We start from the raw sequence: 19,602 nt of genomic DNA on the forward strand, positions 1-19,602 counted from the left end.
AATTTACCTAACGGTGTCGTTTGGAATGTCACTCCTATGTCGTAGGAAAGGGGAAACGAATGGTTTATGTGAAAAAGAAATAATTGTTGTGATTCTTTCAATGGGGGCGAGTATTATAATTTTTTTTGAGGCCCATAGTTTTTAGAGGCTCGGTGGGGTAACGCTTCTTGCACTTCCCAAGGTCCGGCCCTGAATGCAATGAAGTCGCTTTGGTCTCAAAGTTAAAACTTAACCCTTGTAACTTTAGCCAACGTGGACATATGATAATTGGGTAACCATTTGACACCCCATCATTGACTGTAGTTGATCACGAATGGTTGGCGAGCCCGCGGTGTTCGGTGGTGGAGCTACAACGTCCGGTCATCTTCCATCGCAGCCATTATTATTAATAATAATAGTAAATAATAAAATAAATGAAAAAACTAGTTTTTAAATAATAAATAAAATTATTTTTTAGAGGTACTACTTTGTTATTTACTTACTGCTATATATATATATATATATATATATATATATATATATATATATATATATGGGTTATGTTACAAGCCACCCTTTAGTGGTGTCTTTTATCAAGTCACACCTTAAGGTGTGATTTTCACTTTTTAGTTATAACTTTGCTAAAAGACACCTTCACAAAAGGTGTCTTCTATCATAACCCTATATATATATATATATATATATATCTTTTAGATTTCCTACTTTGTTATTTAGTTATCATTAAAAAACCTTTTTAAATATCTACGTGCTGAAATATGATTTGCTACGTGTACAAAATTTTTTAAGACAGCAATTAAAATATGCAGTACATATTCCCAAACATGCATATTTTATCACCCTTTCTGTTACCCAAATGGGATACCATAGCATCAAATTAATGCATAATGCACCGTTAAAATGAATGACAAAACTATAGAATCTTTGGTTCAATATATTAATTATTAGTAATGTCTAAACTTCATAAGAAAACAAAGTTAAAATGAATCTAGATGAAAATGAAATGCTTATTGAATCTAATTCCTTTTTACAATTTTCTCTTGCCGTGTAATTAAAATTCCATTTTGTTACAAGTTGTACTGCACTATTAGTTCATTTCTTACGAGATCATCAACATTCATGCACCTATGTATCTATAAATAGATTTGCATAAGCCACATAGTTTTGTGCTCACTTCAATCCATTTTGCCTCAATTGAATTGGATCATAATTTTTACATTTCAATTAAGGTGATTTTATCATTTCTCAAAAAACATGGCTAATAATCGCCAATCCTCACTTCGACCATGGTCGCGCTTTGCCTCATTGCGCTCTGTCACTGAGGCAAAGGGCGGAACACCTGATCCTTCTTCAGCACAAAATGTAGCTGATCCCTCTCTCAAAACATCCCAACCCCAACAAAAAAACACTTCCTTCATACTCAACAATGCAAATTCCAATGCCACAAAATCTCAATCAACAACAACAGAACATATTCATATCCCAAACTCAAAAATTGAAAATCCTAATGTCAATGGAAATGATTCATTGCAAAATGTTCCTAACAAAAATTGTTCTTCTGATTCTGAGGAGTACTCTGGCATAAGGAAGATAACAATTAGTGGTGAAAACAAAGGTGCTTATATGAAAATAATCCAAACTAGGAAAAAATCAAATCAACTTCACAAAATGGAAAATGTAAAGATCAAAGGCTATGATGATCAAAGTAAGAAAGTAAGAACAATATCTTCACCACCAATGGTTGGTGTGTACATGAATAGCAATGTGCAGTGTGTAAATAATTCATTGTTATTACATGCTTCTTGCACCCACCATGATCCAGGGGTGCAACTTACAATTTCAAAGAAGCCATTTGGTAAAGGCTTCAATATCAAGTAGTAGTGAAATTAATTGATTTGGAGGTGGTGTTTGAAGTTATTAATCTGTTGTGTTTTCTACTATACTTGTATGGTTTATATTCTTGTTAATTGCGAGTTCATGTATGGTCCATTTACCTTATGCATCATTTAGTCTATTTAGGGTCTTCGATGAAAAACATGTGGCAAAAAAAATCAAGGGTTGAGTTTAAAGTTAAATTAAACATGTATTTTTTTTATGAAAAAAAATTAAAGGTCATAACACTTTCCCTCTTTTCACCTTCCTCATCAGAAAACTCATCCTCTACCCTCTCATCACCTTCAACATCCATCGATTGTACCGCCTTTCATCCCGTTCGCCGCCGTTCATCCCTCAATAACAGGATCGCTCCTCTCCCCTCTTCTTTTATCACCCCTTCTTCCTCTAACCGTTGTCTCGCCTCCGTCGTTTCAAACCGCCTTTACATATTTAATTTATTTTAAAATATCTTTTTTTGTCACATGTCTTTCATCTAAGACCCTAAACGGACTAAATGAAACATGAGGTAAATGGAGTATACCTGATTTCGTTAATGGCAAAATAATTGAGATGGTCGTCCTTTTATGGCTGGTTTAGGTCCGCAGTGCCAACATAGTTGGGATGACTCATCTTCACCGACCAACGAAAACAGCGTGGTAGTATGCATGAATCTAGGGGTGTTCAAATCCAAACCGATCCAAAATAAAGCCGCAAACCGATCCAAAAAAACCGAAAACCGCAAAAAACCGTATATATTTGGATGCATTTGGATGTTGTTTTGTAAAAACCGCTAAGATCGGATCGGATTTCGGATCACATTTTCAAAACCGAACCAAACCGAACCGCAAAAATAAATATTAATACTTATTTATTCTTTTATTAGTATTATAGATTGCATTATTATGTTGTTTGTTACATTTTAATCTTATACATTGCACTAATTTAATCTATATTATTATAACTTCATATTTTTCAAAAATAATCGTTAATTTTCATAATATAATTTTATTTTTTTAATATATTTTGCATCAAACCTATTATTTTACCGTGTTTGTGTAATATTAATATTAATAAAAAAATTATATTCTTCAAAAGAGTAAATAAAAAAATATATTTTGCATTTTGGACATCCAAAAACCGATCCAATTTAAATTGCATATATTTGGATCGGTTCGGTTCGGATTTTTTTAGAATACTCATCCAAACCGAACCGAACCGCGTGTGATTTTTATTTTGGATCGGTTGACATTTGCCTCAAAACCGATCCAAACCGCACCGCAAACACCCCTACATGAATCCGTATGTGGCCTTTAGCACTTGGGCGCTCAAATTTACTAGTTTAGCAAAGTAACTACCCCGAATGTTGTCCATCACGTAATAGACAATTACTTCATTTAGTTTTCTCTATAAATAACAATACTTACAATGTAAGATATTGTGCTCTGAAGTCTACTCCTAAATTGGAAACAAATTCAAGCTAATATAATCTAAGCATGTCTTCCATATTTTTAATTTCTTTGAAATTCAGCGGTTTACATTTGAAAGTAATAAAACATTTACTTTCTCATTTGTTATTTTCCAACAATTTACTTTAAAATCATTTACTTTTCTAGCAATTTTACATTTCCTTGTCTTTGTAATTTTCGTATCAATTTTAACTTTCAGTCAATTCTTGTCCAAAAAAAAAACTTCAGTGAATTTATGTTTACGTCAGTTACTCTTAACACGTTTACTTTTCATGTTTAGAGTAGTTTCTTCAAGTTTAAGATTTCTTGTCATTTCCCTCAAGTTACATTCAACGTATTTATGTTTTTACCACCCATATTTTATTGAGTCCACCCACACGCAAGTCATGAATATTGTCTAGCAAGGAAGTTCAAGAATGGCCCCATAGTAGCATAAAGGATGATAAATTGTGGAAATCTACCCCTAACATCATCCTTGAAAACTCAGAATTCTAGAAGCATCGACATGCTCCACCGTTCCTAGCTTCAAGGAGATTAATATCAGATAGGCACAACATTGTTGGTAGCATCGAGGGACACATTCAAATTAGACAAGTTTCACCTCCCATTTTGGATTCAGTTGCATAACAAACTGAATATATCCGAAGCAAACTCATGAGTAAAGACATTATATAAATAGAGGATCTTCTCCTCATGTATGATCATGATATTTTTTCCTCACGGATGGAACCAAATAATAATAATAATAATATATACCAAGAAGAAAATACCCCCCTCTCCCTCTACAAAGAACTCAGAATGGGCCAAGTTACATTTAATGAGAAAATAGTGAATTGAGAGCTCCATAGTCAATCCCTTAAAACCTCGAGAAGAATGAATTGAGAGCTCCACAATAGTAACATGTCTGTTTTGAGGAATATTGGCCTTCAATTTTGCTATGGCAATAGCACGCGTGAGTCCACCAATAGCAGCCCTTAAAGCATCATAATAAAGAACATGTAGAAACATTATCACAAATCAAAAGTTAGTAGAAAATTGCATGTTTCATGCATGGCTTACCACTTCAAAAATAGACACACATGCACTATAAAGTAGTAGTGAAGACATATAAATGGATCTTATTGAGCAGACGCAATCACAAACAAATTGCTCTCAGCATACTCAGGGCCCGTTTGTTGCGAAGCTCTTTATTGGGAAGCTCCACCAACGGCCAAAGGCAAACCTCAATTAGAATATGGCATCTAATATTTGTCCAATATGCTGCTGATTTCATCAAAATAAAAGAAAGTAATGTTTGTGGTCAGGAATCATATTTATACAATGGAGTAGAAACAAGTCCTATTGCCTTTTTATTTTTTTAATATAAACATGGTGTTCTCCAATCTGGATTTTTGACCACAAAATTCTTCTCTTTGGAATTTTAGTATTAATTTCTCAGTTGATAGATTCCTCTCTTAACTTAATGTAAAACAAGCTTAAAAGAATAGTAGAACATTTTTTAAATTGCAAAGGTTAGCATTGCCAGTATTTTATGTTGAGGATGAATATCAAATCATTGACATCCTACTTACATATATATGTCACTTCAGACCATATATATATATATATATATATATATATATATATATATATATATATATATATATATATATATATATATATATATATATATATATATAGAGTCAGGATCCGTTGACACCAGGTGTCAACGGATTCGTTGACACCAAATCTCAACCGTCGATTGTTTTTAATCAAAGGGTGTGAATTTATTTGTTAAATTAATAGGGTGATCTTTTTCTCTCAAGACTCACAGGATTGCATACTCCTGTTTCCCATCAGCCGTAATACACAGCAGAGTTCCTTCTCGCTATCACCGATGGCACATCTCCTTATTCATATTTCATACCCAAAAGGTGTGATCTTTCTAAATTTAATTTAAAGGGATTCCGAAATGATCTAATCAAGCCATTTTCTCACAAATTCAATGCAATTGCTATGAAATCATGTTTATTCAATTAATTCAATTACAAAAACTCAATTTAGGCTTATAGTTTGCATTGGTTTCAATGCATATGTGAAATAGTGGAAGTTTTCAAGCCGGAAAGAATGAAAATCATCACGGTGGCGGCGATCATCAAATTAGGTTTTTTTTTTTTTTTGTTATCAAACAAATTAATTTTGTTTTAAAACTGATAACATACTAATCAAAGTAAAGATACTGTGAATCAATTTAAAAAGTTATTATTAGCCTTTGATTAAAAATAACCGACGGTTGAGATTTGGTGTCAACGAATCCGTTGACACCTGGTGTTAACGGATCCTGACTCATATATATATATATATATATATATATATATATATATATATATATATATATATATATAGACACACACACCTTAATTTGCAGCGAATTAGTTTGGATCTTTGACTTTAACAATCGTTTATATGTTTTATTTATGTTTTTAATAAAACTCTGAATTAATAGGGTCATTTTTTTTTTATAAATGGAGGGTTAAAGATATAAATAAATAAAAATTTAAAATAGTACTTAATTTGAAAGAAACACAAACCGTACAAGTTGGGGTAGCTATTAGAAGTTAGAACTAATATTATTCACTTCGATCAATGTGAATGAAAATGTAGAAGAAAAAAAAACAAATAATGTTTATTATAAACAAGATAAGATAAAATAAAATAATGGGGAAGACTAAAAAAACATATTTATTTTAAATTAATTTATAATTTTTTTAATTTATTTTTATTAAGGACTACTAAAAAAGTAAACAAGTTATTTTATTCAAGAAAAACAAACAAGAATAGTGACATATTGTTTTTTTTACAAGAATACAGACATATTGTTAATAATCTAAATGAAATATTTAAAAATTTAAATGTGTCAATTTACCTGAATACCAAACCGCATATATAAATCTTTGGAGTTCATGCAGTAGTGCGTGACAGTCTTATGCTATCATAGAGATCAACGGATTATGTTTTATTTTATAGCTTCATATCAATCAATTACCTTATAAAAGAATATGATTGTGATCCTTCAAAAAAAAAAAGTATATGATTGTGAAAATTTGGCTCACAATTGGACGATTCTCAATCTCTATATATAAGAAGAGATAAGAGATAAAGCATAATTGTTGTCATGTGGGAATATGACATTAAAATAACAAAGCCAAAAACTAATTAAAAAAAACTCAAGTCTCTTATGCTTTTTGTAAAGTAAATTATCTATCTATATATACTAATACTCCACTGATCAGTTAGAAAGAAATGAGTGACCGAGTCTACATGTATTGGCAACTATTGAAAACATTAAGATTGAAGAAAGTTTTGTTTTATTTTTATGGAAAGAATAAATTTACTACAAAAACACCGATTTAACGACAAATTTAGAAACTAAAACATTTTAAATCATTTGTTAAATCGGTGGTTTACACAATAATACATGGTTTGACAACTTTTGTAAATTAATTTGTTTCAATTGGTCAAAACAACTTTTGTATCATTTGATTGACGTATTAAATCTAGACTGCTGGTTTGGAAGAGTATAAATCTTTCAATGGAGGTCGCTTGATTCTCCTGAAGTTTGTGTTGTCCTCTCTACTGATCTATTTTCTTTCCTTTTTCAAGGCTCCCGCATGTATGATTTTTTCTATTGAATCTATCTTTAATTGCTTTTTATTGAGGTGACTATAGGAAAATAAGAAATGTTAGACTATGACTCAAGAATACTTATAAACATAATACAAATGAAACCAACACAAACCCTAGTTAAAAGGTCCATGCAACACTGTAGCTAGAAATAATGGGAACTTTAATGAATAAATGTGTGGTTTACATAGCAAAAATAATTTGTTATAACTTTTGAAACCTATATATTAAGGGAAGGTCAAGCTAGACCAAAATACACGCTCAATGGAAATTCCTACGTAATATGCATGTTGGCAATTCTTTATGAAAACTTTTACCTCAAAAAAAATCTCTTTATGAAAACTGATGACCAGGTTCCACCTCTCTCATTCCATTTGTTTTTCAAATCACAGGTCAACTTGAATCATCTAAGTCATAACAACTTTTAGAAAAAATGCGTAATTAATTTCGCGTCATTCTTTTAACCTTCCGGTTTTTAGAGAATGAGTAATCTGGAGTTTAAATTCTTCTAAATTATTCTATACAAGAATCAAATTTAAATTCTTCTAAATTATTTGTATTAATGAAACTAATTAATCATTTGAATTTTCAACTTAAATCATCTCATATATATAACTTTCTTAAAAGATGCATTATTTATATTATTCTCGACTTTAATCATGGCTTTTAAAACTTTCTTTGTTAGTGGTTTAATTACACCAAGACACTGAGTGGTATAAAAGTTAAGGACGAAAAACAGTACAAAACTAAAGTATGAAATTGGAGCTTAATGGTTAAGGATTTGACTCTCCATTGACTGTACGAAATATGAACATTTTATCTTCTTTTCATAATATATAAACAATAAGAACTGCTATTCTTAAAAATAAAATAAAAAATAAAAAAATAAAAACAATAAGAACTGCTATCTTATTTATAAAAGGTCTTAAGTCTCTTAGACAACTTTTTGGAGCCGAAAAACTTGATCGACATTTCCTTTCTAATTTTTTGTTTTTTCTTAATATTTCACATATCTTATCTTATTTATAAAAGGTCTTAAGTCTTTTAGACAACTCTTTGTAGCCAAAAATGTTATTGAAGTCTAAATTATTTCGAGGGTTTTATTATTTGTCTTTTGGAAGCATTATCAATGATTTTTTTCATAACAAGGATTGGACCAAGGGTCGACCCTAATCCCTATCAATGTATTTTTCATTATAAGGATTGGACCGAGGGTCAACCTTAATCCCTTATCTTTTTACATTAGTTTTGGATGCACTTTTAAAACACATCCAATAGCTAGCACTATGATGTATGAGTTTTGGAGATGATGTAGTCTTTATTGGAAAGTATTTATAAAAGGTCTTAAGTCTTTTGGACAACTTTTTGGAGCCAAAAATGTTGTTGCACTTTTCCTTCCTAATTTTTTGCTGTTTATTTATATTTTTTGAAAATGATCGCGCATCTTATTTATAAAAGGTCTTAAGTCTTTTAGACAACTCTTTGTAGCCAAAAATGTTATTGAAGTCTAAATTATTTCGAGGGTTTTATTATTTGTCTTTTAGAAGCATTATCAATGATTTTTTTCATAACAAGGATTGGACCAAGGGTCGACCCTAATTCCTATCAATGTATTTTTCATTATAAGGATTGGACCGAGGGTCAACCTTAATCCCTTATCTTTTTACATTAGTTTTGGATGCACTTCTAAAACACATCCAATAGCTAGCACTATGATGTATGAGTTTTGTAGATGATGTAGTCTTTATTGGAAAGTCGGGGCAAGAATTGAATGGGATGTTGGAGACATGGAGTCAAGGCTTAGAAGCGTAAGACTTTTGTTTGAGTAGAAGCAAGACATGGTATATGTAATGTAACTTCAACAAAAGACAAAGTAGTTCAACCTTAGAAGTGAAACTTGAAGATCATATCATAGAAATTATACAGTTTAGATATCTTGGATTCATTCTTTCAACAAAAAAAATCTTGGGTTCATAGTACAAAATGATGGAGAAATAAAATTAGATGTAATTCATTGTATTCAAGTTGGATGGTTGAAATGTAGAAGAGCCTCATGTATTTTTTGTGATACCTATAGTATAAATATTGTGGAAAATAGGTTTATGTGGTTTGGACATGTATAGAGAAAATCTGTAGATTTTATAGTAAGAAGAGTAGATCAAAAAGAGGATAGTCATATTACAAGAGGTATAGGAATACCTAGAAGAACTATAAGAGAAACTATCAAGAAAGGTTTGTAGAATAAGGAGTTGAATTTAAATATGGTTTATGATAGAACAATATTACTTACTTCAATCCGTGTAGTCAAGCCCACTTAATAGGATAATGTTTGGTTGTTGCGTCGTCGTCGTCTTTTAGAAGCATTAACTCATGCTCAACAACAACTATTATTCATTTCATGATCAACTACCACATTTATTAGTCAATGAGATAATCAACTTCCCGTGCATCGCACGGGTCCAAAATCTAGTTCTTTATAAAGCTGCAAGACTTCTCTAACGGTTTAAATTAAAATTAAAATTAAAATGTGTATTACATACTATTAACCATATATTTCCTATTAATATAATAAAAGTAAAATTTCAATGGTATCCCCCTTTCGTTGTAGAATAGGAAATACAAATAAAATTAACTAAAGAGACATAATATGAGTAGGTTCATGATAATTTATCATATATTAATTGCTGATTTATCAAAACAATGGATCGAGATGTATCATATGGTTGTTTATCCAATCTGATTTATCAAAACAATGGATCGAGATGTATCATATGGTTGTTTATCCAATCATATCTCAAATATTATGACCAACAAACAGGTCCTGTTATTTACAATAATATTTCCTTTTTGAAAAGAAAAAAAAATCTCTTACTTATATTTACTATTTACTTTTCCTCTCAAAAATAATATTTACTAATTTTTTTAAAGTACTAATTTTTACTATTCAAATATATTATTCAAACATCCTTTCAGAATTTATGCCAAATACCTTTTTTTTATCAATTTTTATGCCAATACCTAAAGTTACTTTATACATGTATACAGAATAATAGAATATACATACATCATTATTTTCACTATTATACCGAGTCTTTTGAACAGTATCTTTCTGAATTTTGAAAATTTGACCAATTGAAAGCAACGATCCAAAAAAAACACATTGTCAAAAGAAGACAAAAGAATTAAATTCAAAACAAATAACAAACATGAAGTAGATTGTAAAAGTTGGCTAGCACGTATATTTTGATATAGTGGAATCTGAAGTCATCTCTAGAAAAATCCAATTAAATATATTCTCCAATGTCATCTTAGCTAGCAAGGGAAAAAAATGACCAAAGAAATAGAAAGTTGATGTGATGTGAATGCAAAGTTGTAAACAAGAGGATGTTTATAAGAAATTTTAAATTTTCACATTTAGAATGTGTCACCCTTTTATTCAACTGAGACATTTTATACTTGGGTCGACATTAGTTTCAATTAATTGAACTCATAATTTAGAATGGAAAAATTGAGTCAAAAAATAAACTTAGAATGGAAAGTCCATGCTATGACTCAAACCAAAGAGCTTCGTGCCTTTCAGTTATGCAAGTTAGAGTACACGCAATAGCAATAATAATAAATAAGTAGTTGGATGGTTTAATTTTATTTTATATATGTAAAATATTAATTAATACATCTTACTAGTAATTCATTTCAGTACATAATATGAGATTCTGTTAGACTATTTAATGAAGTTGGTCTAACACAATCTTATATGCTACAATAAAATGGAATAGTAGGAAAATGGAATGGAGAGAAAGGTAACAAAACTTGAAAGATAACAATCATGAAAGATAACATTAATCCATCCTACTATATCAAGTTTTGATGTGATATGATACAAAACATGAAAGATAACAGTCATGAAAGAGAGAAAGGTAGACAATAAATGGAATAGTAGGAAATAATTATTTTACAAGTTGTAACATTCCGATTTTAAATTGCACGGGTGTATTTTTTTTTTTTTTAAACAACTCAAAACTTTGTTAAAAAATTCACGATCTTCTTTAATTTAAAAATTGTACTTTTCGTGATTGTTTTGACACGTCTTGTGTTGAAGCGATTGCGCTGTCCTGTCAGTGTTAATATAATTCATTTTGGTTTGTTCAACAAAAAAAATTAGACCAAATAATTATTTCAAAAATGTTTTTTAAAACGACGATCTGAATCAATAAATACAATTTATAAAACATTTCTAAGTAATGAGTTTACAATTCAAATCATACAATTCATAAAACATAAAACGGTGTATGAGTATTCTTTACTTGCAGTAATATTATTTCCAGCGGTGCATAAACAAAAGTAGAGAAAAGCAACACACATTTATTCGAAAGGCTTACTCTTTAACAACACCGCTTACTCTTGTTGCACCTAAACAATACACCCTCTCCTTACTATTATAAGCAAAATTTTACATTTTAGATTCATTCCATTAATGATGTATACGATCTTTATTATAGACCGCATGCATCATTTAATGAATGAATCTAAAATGCAAAGTTTTGCTTATAATAGTACCAGAGGGTGTATGCGTCTGTTGTCCTCTTTCTCCTCAGGGAATACACATTGTATTTCATAGTTAATACCTCGTGATTGCAGCCTTACCCTGGTAGGCAAGCGGTAAATTATTATTACGTTATTTTTTTGGTAAATTATTATAGTTAATTGGCTTAATAGCAGTTTTAGCCCCCTAACTTTCCCAAAGTTGTGATTTTGGCCCCCTAAGAAAAAAAACTACAAAACCGCCCCCTAAGTTTTGCACCTGTGGCAGTTTTGGCTCCCAAGGCCAATTTTGACTTGGTCTACGCTGACGTGGCACCCTAAGTGAGGTGCCACGTGTTATTTTTTAAAAAAATAAAATTTGGCCTTGGGGGGCCAAAACTGCTACAGTTGCAAAACTTAGGGGGCGGTTTTGTAGTTTTTTTTTCTTAGGGGGCCAAAATCGCAACTTCGTGAAAGTTAAGGGGCGAAAACTGCTATTAAGGCTATTTAATTCGGTATATTTTTATTCTTTTTCTTTTATGTTTAACTTCTTAATTTATACGTCATTTAGAGCATTAAGTAGCAAACTTTATTTTGCGCTTTCAAACAATATCACGCTGCTAAATTTCTTCATGAATTACTCATCCATCTCAAATTATAAGTCATTTTGGGTATTTGACACAAATTAAGAAATGTATTTAATTTTTCCCTCAAAAAAATAAATATAATTAATTTTGCACGAGAAAGAAAAATTATGAGTAATTTTACAAAAGTATCCTTCATTAATGATATGAGAAAGATAATATAATGAATTGAAAAGAAAATAAAGAGAGTAATAAATGGTTACTAATATAAAAAAACAAAAAAAGTGTTAATAACGATTCATTGGTAATGTAGAACGTTTATAATTTGGGACAATATTTTTTTGCAAAATGACTTATAATTTAGGACAGATGAAATACGTTTTAAGAATTTTCAAAATCCTTTAATCTAATTTTCCACTCTCAATATGAGCTAGGAATCAAACTCATGAACCTTAAAGTAATTTTTTTGTTTATAATAATAGTAAAGAATGGATTCTGATCGTTGGTATTTACGTGGCTAATTAATTAGTTTCATCTTTTACTAACGCGGCTAATTAATTAATTGGTCAAAATATATTTTAAAAAAATTAATTGGTCAAAATAGAGCTTTTGTTGTATAAAAAAAAAAGATAAATAAGGCAACTAAAAAAATGTAACAAATTCCCTCAAAAAAAAATGTAACAAATTTTTATAATTTTAAAAATGAAAATTTTCCAATTGTATTTTACCTAATTCCGCGTTGAAAATGATTTTAAGAAAACAGATTACGGGACCCATAAAAATCATCAAATCAAATCAAACACTTTCATCAAATAGAACACGTAGCTGTCTCTTCTGCAAAACAAACACACACGAAAAACAAAGAGCAAAGCAATATAAACCCAACACAACACAACAACAATTCTTCTCCTTCGCACAACACTCTCACAAACCTTATTCTCTTCATTCCAAACATGAATCTCCCCAAAAAACAAAAACATCATAAAACCCAAAACAACACTAACACCATAACACATACCTAGTTGAAACAAATTGTGTTTGTGTTTGTGTTTTTTTCTATCATGTTACCTTACAAATTCATAATCCTTATTCTTCTCACACCCCTCATTCTTTTCATAATTCGATACCTATTATTCAAAACTGGTTTAATACACACAGCAAAAAAACTTCAAACAAAACTACAAGATTTTTTTTATCTTTACCAATACCTCAAAGTCCCCGAACTAAACCAAACCATGCAACCGAACATGTTTTATCGTAAAGTTTCGCTTTATTTACATTCTCTTCCTTCTCTTGAAGATTCCGACTTCACCAATCTCATTACCGGAAATAATCAAAACGACATCGTTTTAAAGCTAGACTCCGATCAAATCATCGAAGACAGGTTTCTCGGCGCCACGGTTTATTGGTTCTATAAAAAAACCGAACCAAATCAAACAGGTGCATTTGTTCTTAAGATCAGAAAAACCGATAAACGCAGAATACTCAGCAGTTATCTTCATCATATTACTACCATGTCCGCTGAAATAGAATCCAACGGCAAACGTGATTTACGTTTGTTCGTTAATATCACCGGCGGTGGCGGTGGTGGAAGGAGGTGGAGGTCTATTCCGTTTAATCATCCATCAACATTTGAAACGATGTTGATGGAAACTGATTTGAAGAACAAAATCAAAAACGATCTCGAATCGTTTTTGAAAGCGAAGAATTATTATAAAAGAATCGGTCGTGTTTGGAAACGGAGCTTCTTGTTATACGGTGAATCCGGTACCGGAAAATCTAGCTTTGTTGCAGCCATGGCGAATTTTCTTTGTTATGATGTATATGATGTTGATCTCTCGAAAATTCAAAGCGATTCAGATTTGAAATTTCTCTTACTAGAAACATCACCGAAATCTATTATCGTTGTTGAGGATCTCGATCGGTTTATAACATCGGAATTGGAATCTCCGGCAACGGTTACGGCGGCGGGGATTCAGAATTTCATGGACGGAGTTATGACTTCGAGTTACGCCGAAGAAAGAATAATGATTTTCACGATGAATAGTAAAGAGTTTATTGATCCGAATTTTCTCCGACCTGGTCGTGTGGACGTTCATATTCATTTTCCGGTGTGTGATTTTTCATCTTTTAAAGCTTTGGCGAATAGTTACTTAGGTGTGAAGGAACACAAGCTTTTTCCGGCGGTGGAGGAGATTTTCCGGCAGGGAGCGAGTTTGAGTCCGGCGGAGATAGGTGAGTTGATGATTGCGAATCGGAACTCGCCGAGTCGGGCTATTAAATCGGTAATCGGGGCATTGCAAATGGACGGTGATGGAAAAGGGTGTGGGGATATGATAGAGGATGATGACGTGGAAGATGAAAGTAACCAAGGTGTTCTTTGTGGTGGTGATGGTTTTTCTACGGATTTGAGGAAGATTTATGGTTTGTTTAGATTAAGGAATGTTAAGAGGAATAGGTCGGGTAATTTATTGGTCAATGATGAAGGAAGATAATTTGGATTTTGTTTATAGAATGAATTAGGTAGTGCATTTATTGGTTAGAGACCAAATTAAAATGTTCATATTGGTCTTTTAGGAAGGAATCATTTTGATTGGGATCCTTTAGGTGGAAATGTAAAATATTAGAGTTAGAATTTAGAATTAGTTATGGTTAAGAATGATTAATTGATATGGGAAAAAAATAGCAAAGGAAAACTTTTCTTGTTGATGTGTATGATTTTTTGTTATCATAGGAAAACTTTGCTTTATAGTTTGGATGATTAAAACCGCAATGTATAATTTTTTTAATCATACACATTGAATAGATGGATTCAATTACTTAGCGAGAATGCAATAGAAGTGTCGAATGGTTTGTTAATTTCAGTCTTACTATAGATTATTTGAATTTTGTTGTTTTGGAGATCCCTTCTAGTGAATTCAATAGTCTCCTTTTGCTGATATTTCCAAGACTTGCATACCCAAAAATGTTCGTTTAGTTTTTTAGTTTTTTTCCTTTTTATCCTCTTTTATACCCAAGAAAAAAAAAAGGTCCAGATTATTATTTCTTTCTTTTTCATTCATTGTTTCCATTAGGAGTATATGATTCAAAAGATGGAAGGACAATTCAAGTTATCATTTTTTCTTTCTTTCTAGGTATGAGATGCTATAATTTTCTTTTTTAAGATGATTGTATGTTTAATTTGCAGTTGAAAGAAATCCTTGAGCATCATAAGTTTTAATTTCTACCATCAAACACACATTTTAAGCATTTTATCCTTACATGCCTCGTACTTGAGCCTGTGTGATCATCATAAAACTTTATTGTTGAAAGCCAAATATACATTAAGCATTTCCATTACATGCCTCTTAATTGAGGATTATGAACCGTCATAAGATTTTGGCTTAGCCCGAATGGAATTAAAGTTCTTGAATCTCTTGTTGTTTTCTGGTACTTTGGTATCACTTCCACATGCTCTCAATTGGGTCAAGACTCAAGAACCATCAGATTGAATATGGTCAGAGTATGCTATTAGGTATACGAACCCGATTAAAAAACCTAGTTGAATGGCCTCAATGTCATGAGCAAGAATCCCACTTGACTAAAAGAAAATTGAGAGCATAAAATGGTGAGATCATCAAGAAAAAATCAAGTCATTCACTCAATCTAAACCTTAAACACATTGACCTTGAGAACTACAAAGCGAATCATGTTCTTCTCTTTTTTTTCCCCTTTCCTCTCATCCTTCTCTTAATCTCACTCTCTTGCTCTTGACCGAAAAAATAAATATGTGTAGAGTTCATATTAATGTGTGGATAAATAAATCAAGGGTTAATTATGTTTCTAGTCCCTACAAAATAGCTACCTTGTAAGTTTAGTCCTTACTTAATTTTAATAGCATTTTTAGTCCCTATAAAAAAAAATTTACTTATAATTTTAGTCCCTGCTAAAACAAAGTTTGATTAATTATCCTTAAACTCTTAAATTTTTGAACGATTTTTTTGAGACAAGATTAGAACACTATGAAAGGTTCGTTTACTAAAATTTAGAATTTTCAGACATGAAATGAATTAAATATGAATTTTTTAAAACGACAAAAGTTAAAGATAAAAAGTAATAAAATCTGGATGTAGAAATCAAATTTTGCGATAATTTTTTGCGGAGGAACTTTTAGTAATGTTCTAAACATGTCTGCAAAAAATTGTTCAAAAATTTAAGAGTTTAAGCATAAATTAAACAAATTTGAATTGAGTATGGACTAATACTCAGGGCATAAAAACAAAATTAGGGACTAAAAATGCTATTAAAATTAAGTAAGGACTAAACTTACAAGGTCGCTATTTTATAGGGACTAGAAACATAATTAACCCATAAATCAATGTTGAAATCACCTGCATTGTTCACCATGCATTGCACCATATATGTCCCACTTTTTTTTTTTTTTTTGAACCATCCATTATCCATGTGTCTCACGTTATATGTTATAGCAATGACCAATATTCAATAACAATAAGAAATAATATCAAGATTGATAATACCTAAAATATGGATCACACATATGTATGATATCTAATCTAACATGAAAATGTAAAACATTTGGTTGTCCAAACGAACGAACTCTTAAATTTGTCATCATTAGCAAGTAAAACAGACTCATGATAATGGCTTTACGGGGAAAACACGTATGTTATTATAGTCATATCATAGAGAAAATTGATAGTGATGGATTTGAATTTCTCTTTTATATTGAATTTTTATTAAGGAATATGAATGTTTCAGAAATTAGGTGCCGTCGAAATTTCACAACTTTGCACGTCTATATAATTTGGGACGAGTTTGGTAAATGCGTGGCTGCAGACCCATTACACATTTGTACCATTAATAAATTATTTTTTGAACAAGACCATTAATAAATTATTATTATCATCATTTTACAAATAACTTGTCAGTTCGAAACTTTGATGTCTTCTTTCTGCCAAATAATAATGTTTGCTAAGAAATAAATGTTGCACACAATAATGGTAGAACTTCATGACTGCAGAATAGAGGGACCAGGATGGATGATGTTTCATTTTTAAAAGGAAAATGTTTTGTGTACAGCTTTGGCCTACGTAGGTTTATACACGTTAAAACAAAAAGAGAGGAAAAGAGAGTGGTGGAAAGAAAATTAAATGTTAAATATGTGTATGGAATTTTGATGGCTAGTTGTTATTGCTTAGTGGTGTTCTTTTTAAACATTTTTTTTGGAAGGATATATTGTTCTTTTTAAACATATTTTTTTTTCATCTTGTCAATATGTACGTGCATTTTACATTTTTTTTTTAACAAAAGCAAACTTATGCCATTTCAATTTTCATTGATAATTAAAGTGTACAAGTCAGAGGGTACAACAAAAAAATTAAAGGGGTAGGATGAGATAATGAAACTTGAGCTAACGTATGAGCAACCTTATTTGGTTGCCTCCTAACATGACTAACAACAAAACTATTATGAGATAACAAAATATCCTTACATCTAGCAAGAAAGTTGCCAATCTCATTATTAGGAATCTGAGGCGAATTAATAATGTGCCAAACTAAATCTCATTATTAGAAAGTTTCCTCCTAACATGACTAATAATTTTTTTTGGCACATTATATAGAAATCTTTGTGCTATAGGGGGTACATATAGCATAAACTAAATATTTGGGGCCTTTATGTATCTTAGCTATATATACCTTCCATAAACTAAATATTTCTATATACACGCCCCTCCATGGAAATTTTTGTAGGCCCCCTACCTGCAAGGACCCTAGATCGTCGCACCCCCAACCTATGACCGGCCCTGGTATTATTTTGGAAGAGTGCGCAATCAACATTGTATTCAGATGGGTAGGTGGCGGCTTGGACCAAGAAGTCGCATGCTGAAGGTTCTGGTCTCTATTACTATGTCGCTGCATCCAACACCATTCGTGGAGGACATCCTTGACTCGTTCCACAATTAAATGAGGAGGAGTAGCTGTATTATCCCATAACTTTGAGATATGGTTTTTCCACAAGCTCCAAAGAATCATTTTAATAAGTAAAAACCAATTCACATCGCTAATAAGTAAAATTGCATTATAAATGTCTGTATTGTAACAAGATAACAAATTTGAAAGCTCTTTACAAAAATAACAAATTTGAAAGAGAGTGTTTTACAAGATAACAAATCTGAAAGTTCCCTTAAAGAAAACAAATTTGAAAGTTTTTTTGAATAGAAACAAATTTGAAAGTTAGTAACAACGTCGTCACAACACATATTGTGGTATGAGAAAAAAAAATTAAAATGAGATAATTTGTTTTAGAAAATATTTTATCAAGCTTTTATTAAAGTTAACAATAATGTATTAATTAAACTGTTATTTTTATTTATTTTGATGGTAAGTTATTTTATTTTCATTTAAACCACTAATAATGTGAGATCATTTCATAAAGGAATGCTGAAGTGTGCGAATTATAAATTCGTTGAAATCCCACGAATACTGCTAACCGTCCATTTTCCTGCCTCTTAATTTAGATCTTCGCCCATTCCTGCTTCTTTGTAACTATTTTTTTTTGCCTCTGTGTTATACTAGTAGTTTACTTGTGGATTGTGGTATAGAGCAGCCATGCAAATAATTCTTCTTTGTTTTGAGGAAAGAAAATTCTATTTAGAGTTAAATTATTTTGAAATAAATATGTTTATATGCAAGGTATGTAGTTCAAATTTCGGACACCACAAAAAAAAATTATTCAAGTGTTTAGTCTAATGATAAAAAGACATGTCTTAATTATATCTGGAGGTATTGAGTTCGAGCTCCGCATACATGTCTTTGAAATTGAAATGATATAAATGTAAATACGTTTGTTAATGATCTTTGAATCCTAAAGTCTTCCCTACCTTGGACCGGGCAACACTCCCACCTTATATTGTTCTCATATAAAAATGTTTTTAGTACCTATAAAATTACTAACTTTTTTTAATAATGAATAAAACAAAGAAATTACTAACTTTCATTTTTAGTTATTATATATTTTTTGGCTAAGTTATACTTCTTGTCTTTTATGTTATCTTTATGTTTTGCTTTGATCTTTTAAGTCTTTTTTTTCTCTTTTCAATTTAGTCTTTTAAGTTACAAAATTTTATACGATTTGGTCCTTAATGTTTGTAACTTAAATGATAAAATATTTTACCGTTTATAAATCAAGAGACAAAAAAAAAAAAAAATTAAATGAGCCGTGTTCAACATTTGTAACTTAAAAATTAAAATGAATTAAAGTATTTTTTTTATGTTGCTCTATAAAAAGAAATTATAGAAGTATGTGGTTCTATAAATAAGATAGTATATTTAACCCTTTTTTTGTGAACGTATTTATTTTTGTCTTCCTTTATTTCTATTTGAAAAAAGGGTCATGTTAACCGGAGGCTCTGGTTAAGGAAACTAAAAAAAAGAAGTTTTAAAATGAAAGTAACACTTTTTATGTTTTTGAAGAGTTGCAATGTAATATTTACTATA

The 19,602-nt window shown here is 30.7% G+C and overlaps 2 protein-coding genes across 2 annotated transcripts; both read left to right on the top strand.

The window, feature by feature from the left end:
- The first annotated feature begins 1,176 nt into the window (after window positions 1-1,176).
- LOC146897466 (uncharacterized) lies at window positions 1,177-2,072 on the top strand. Its single transcript, XM_085735227.1, has one exon. The coding sequence runs from the start codon at window positions 1,252-1,254 to the stop codon at window positions 1,873-1,875; it is 624 nt and encodes a 207-aa protein (XP_085591353.1). The 5' UTR covers window positions 1,177-1,251; the 3' UTR covers window positions 1,876-2,072.
- Window positions 2,073-13,022: 10,950 nt separating this feature from the next.
- On the top strand, window positions 13,023-14,821 carry LOC146897467 (P-loop containing nucleoside triphosphate hydrolases superfamily protein). Its single transcript, XM_085733516.1, has one exon. It carries the CDS (start codon window positions 13,168-13,170, stop codon window positions 14,599-14,601), a length of 1,434 nt encoding a protein of 477 aa, XP_085589642.1. The 5' UTR covers window positions 13,023-13,167; the 3' UTR covers window positions 14,602-14,821.
- The last annotated feature ends 4,781 nt before the right edge of the window (window positions 14,822-19,602 follow it).

This window comes from Medicago sativa, chromosome 8 (genome assembly GCF_051527215.1).
Source record: "Medicago sativa cultivar Bolivia chromosome 8, Bolivia_mono, whole genome shotgun sequence".
NCBI classification, from domain to species: Eukaryota; Viridiplantae; Streptophyta; class Magnoliopsida; order Fabales; family Fabaceae; genus Medicago; species Medicago sativa.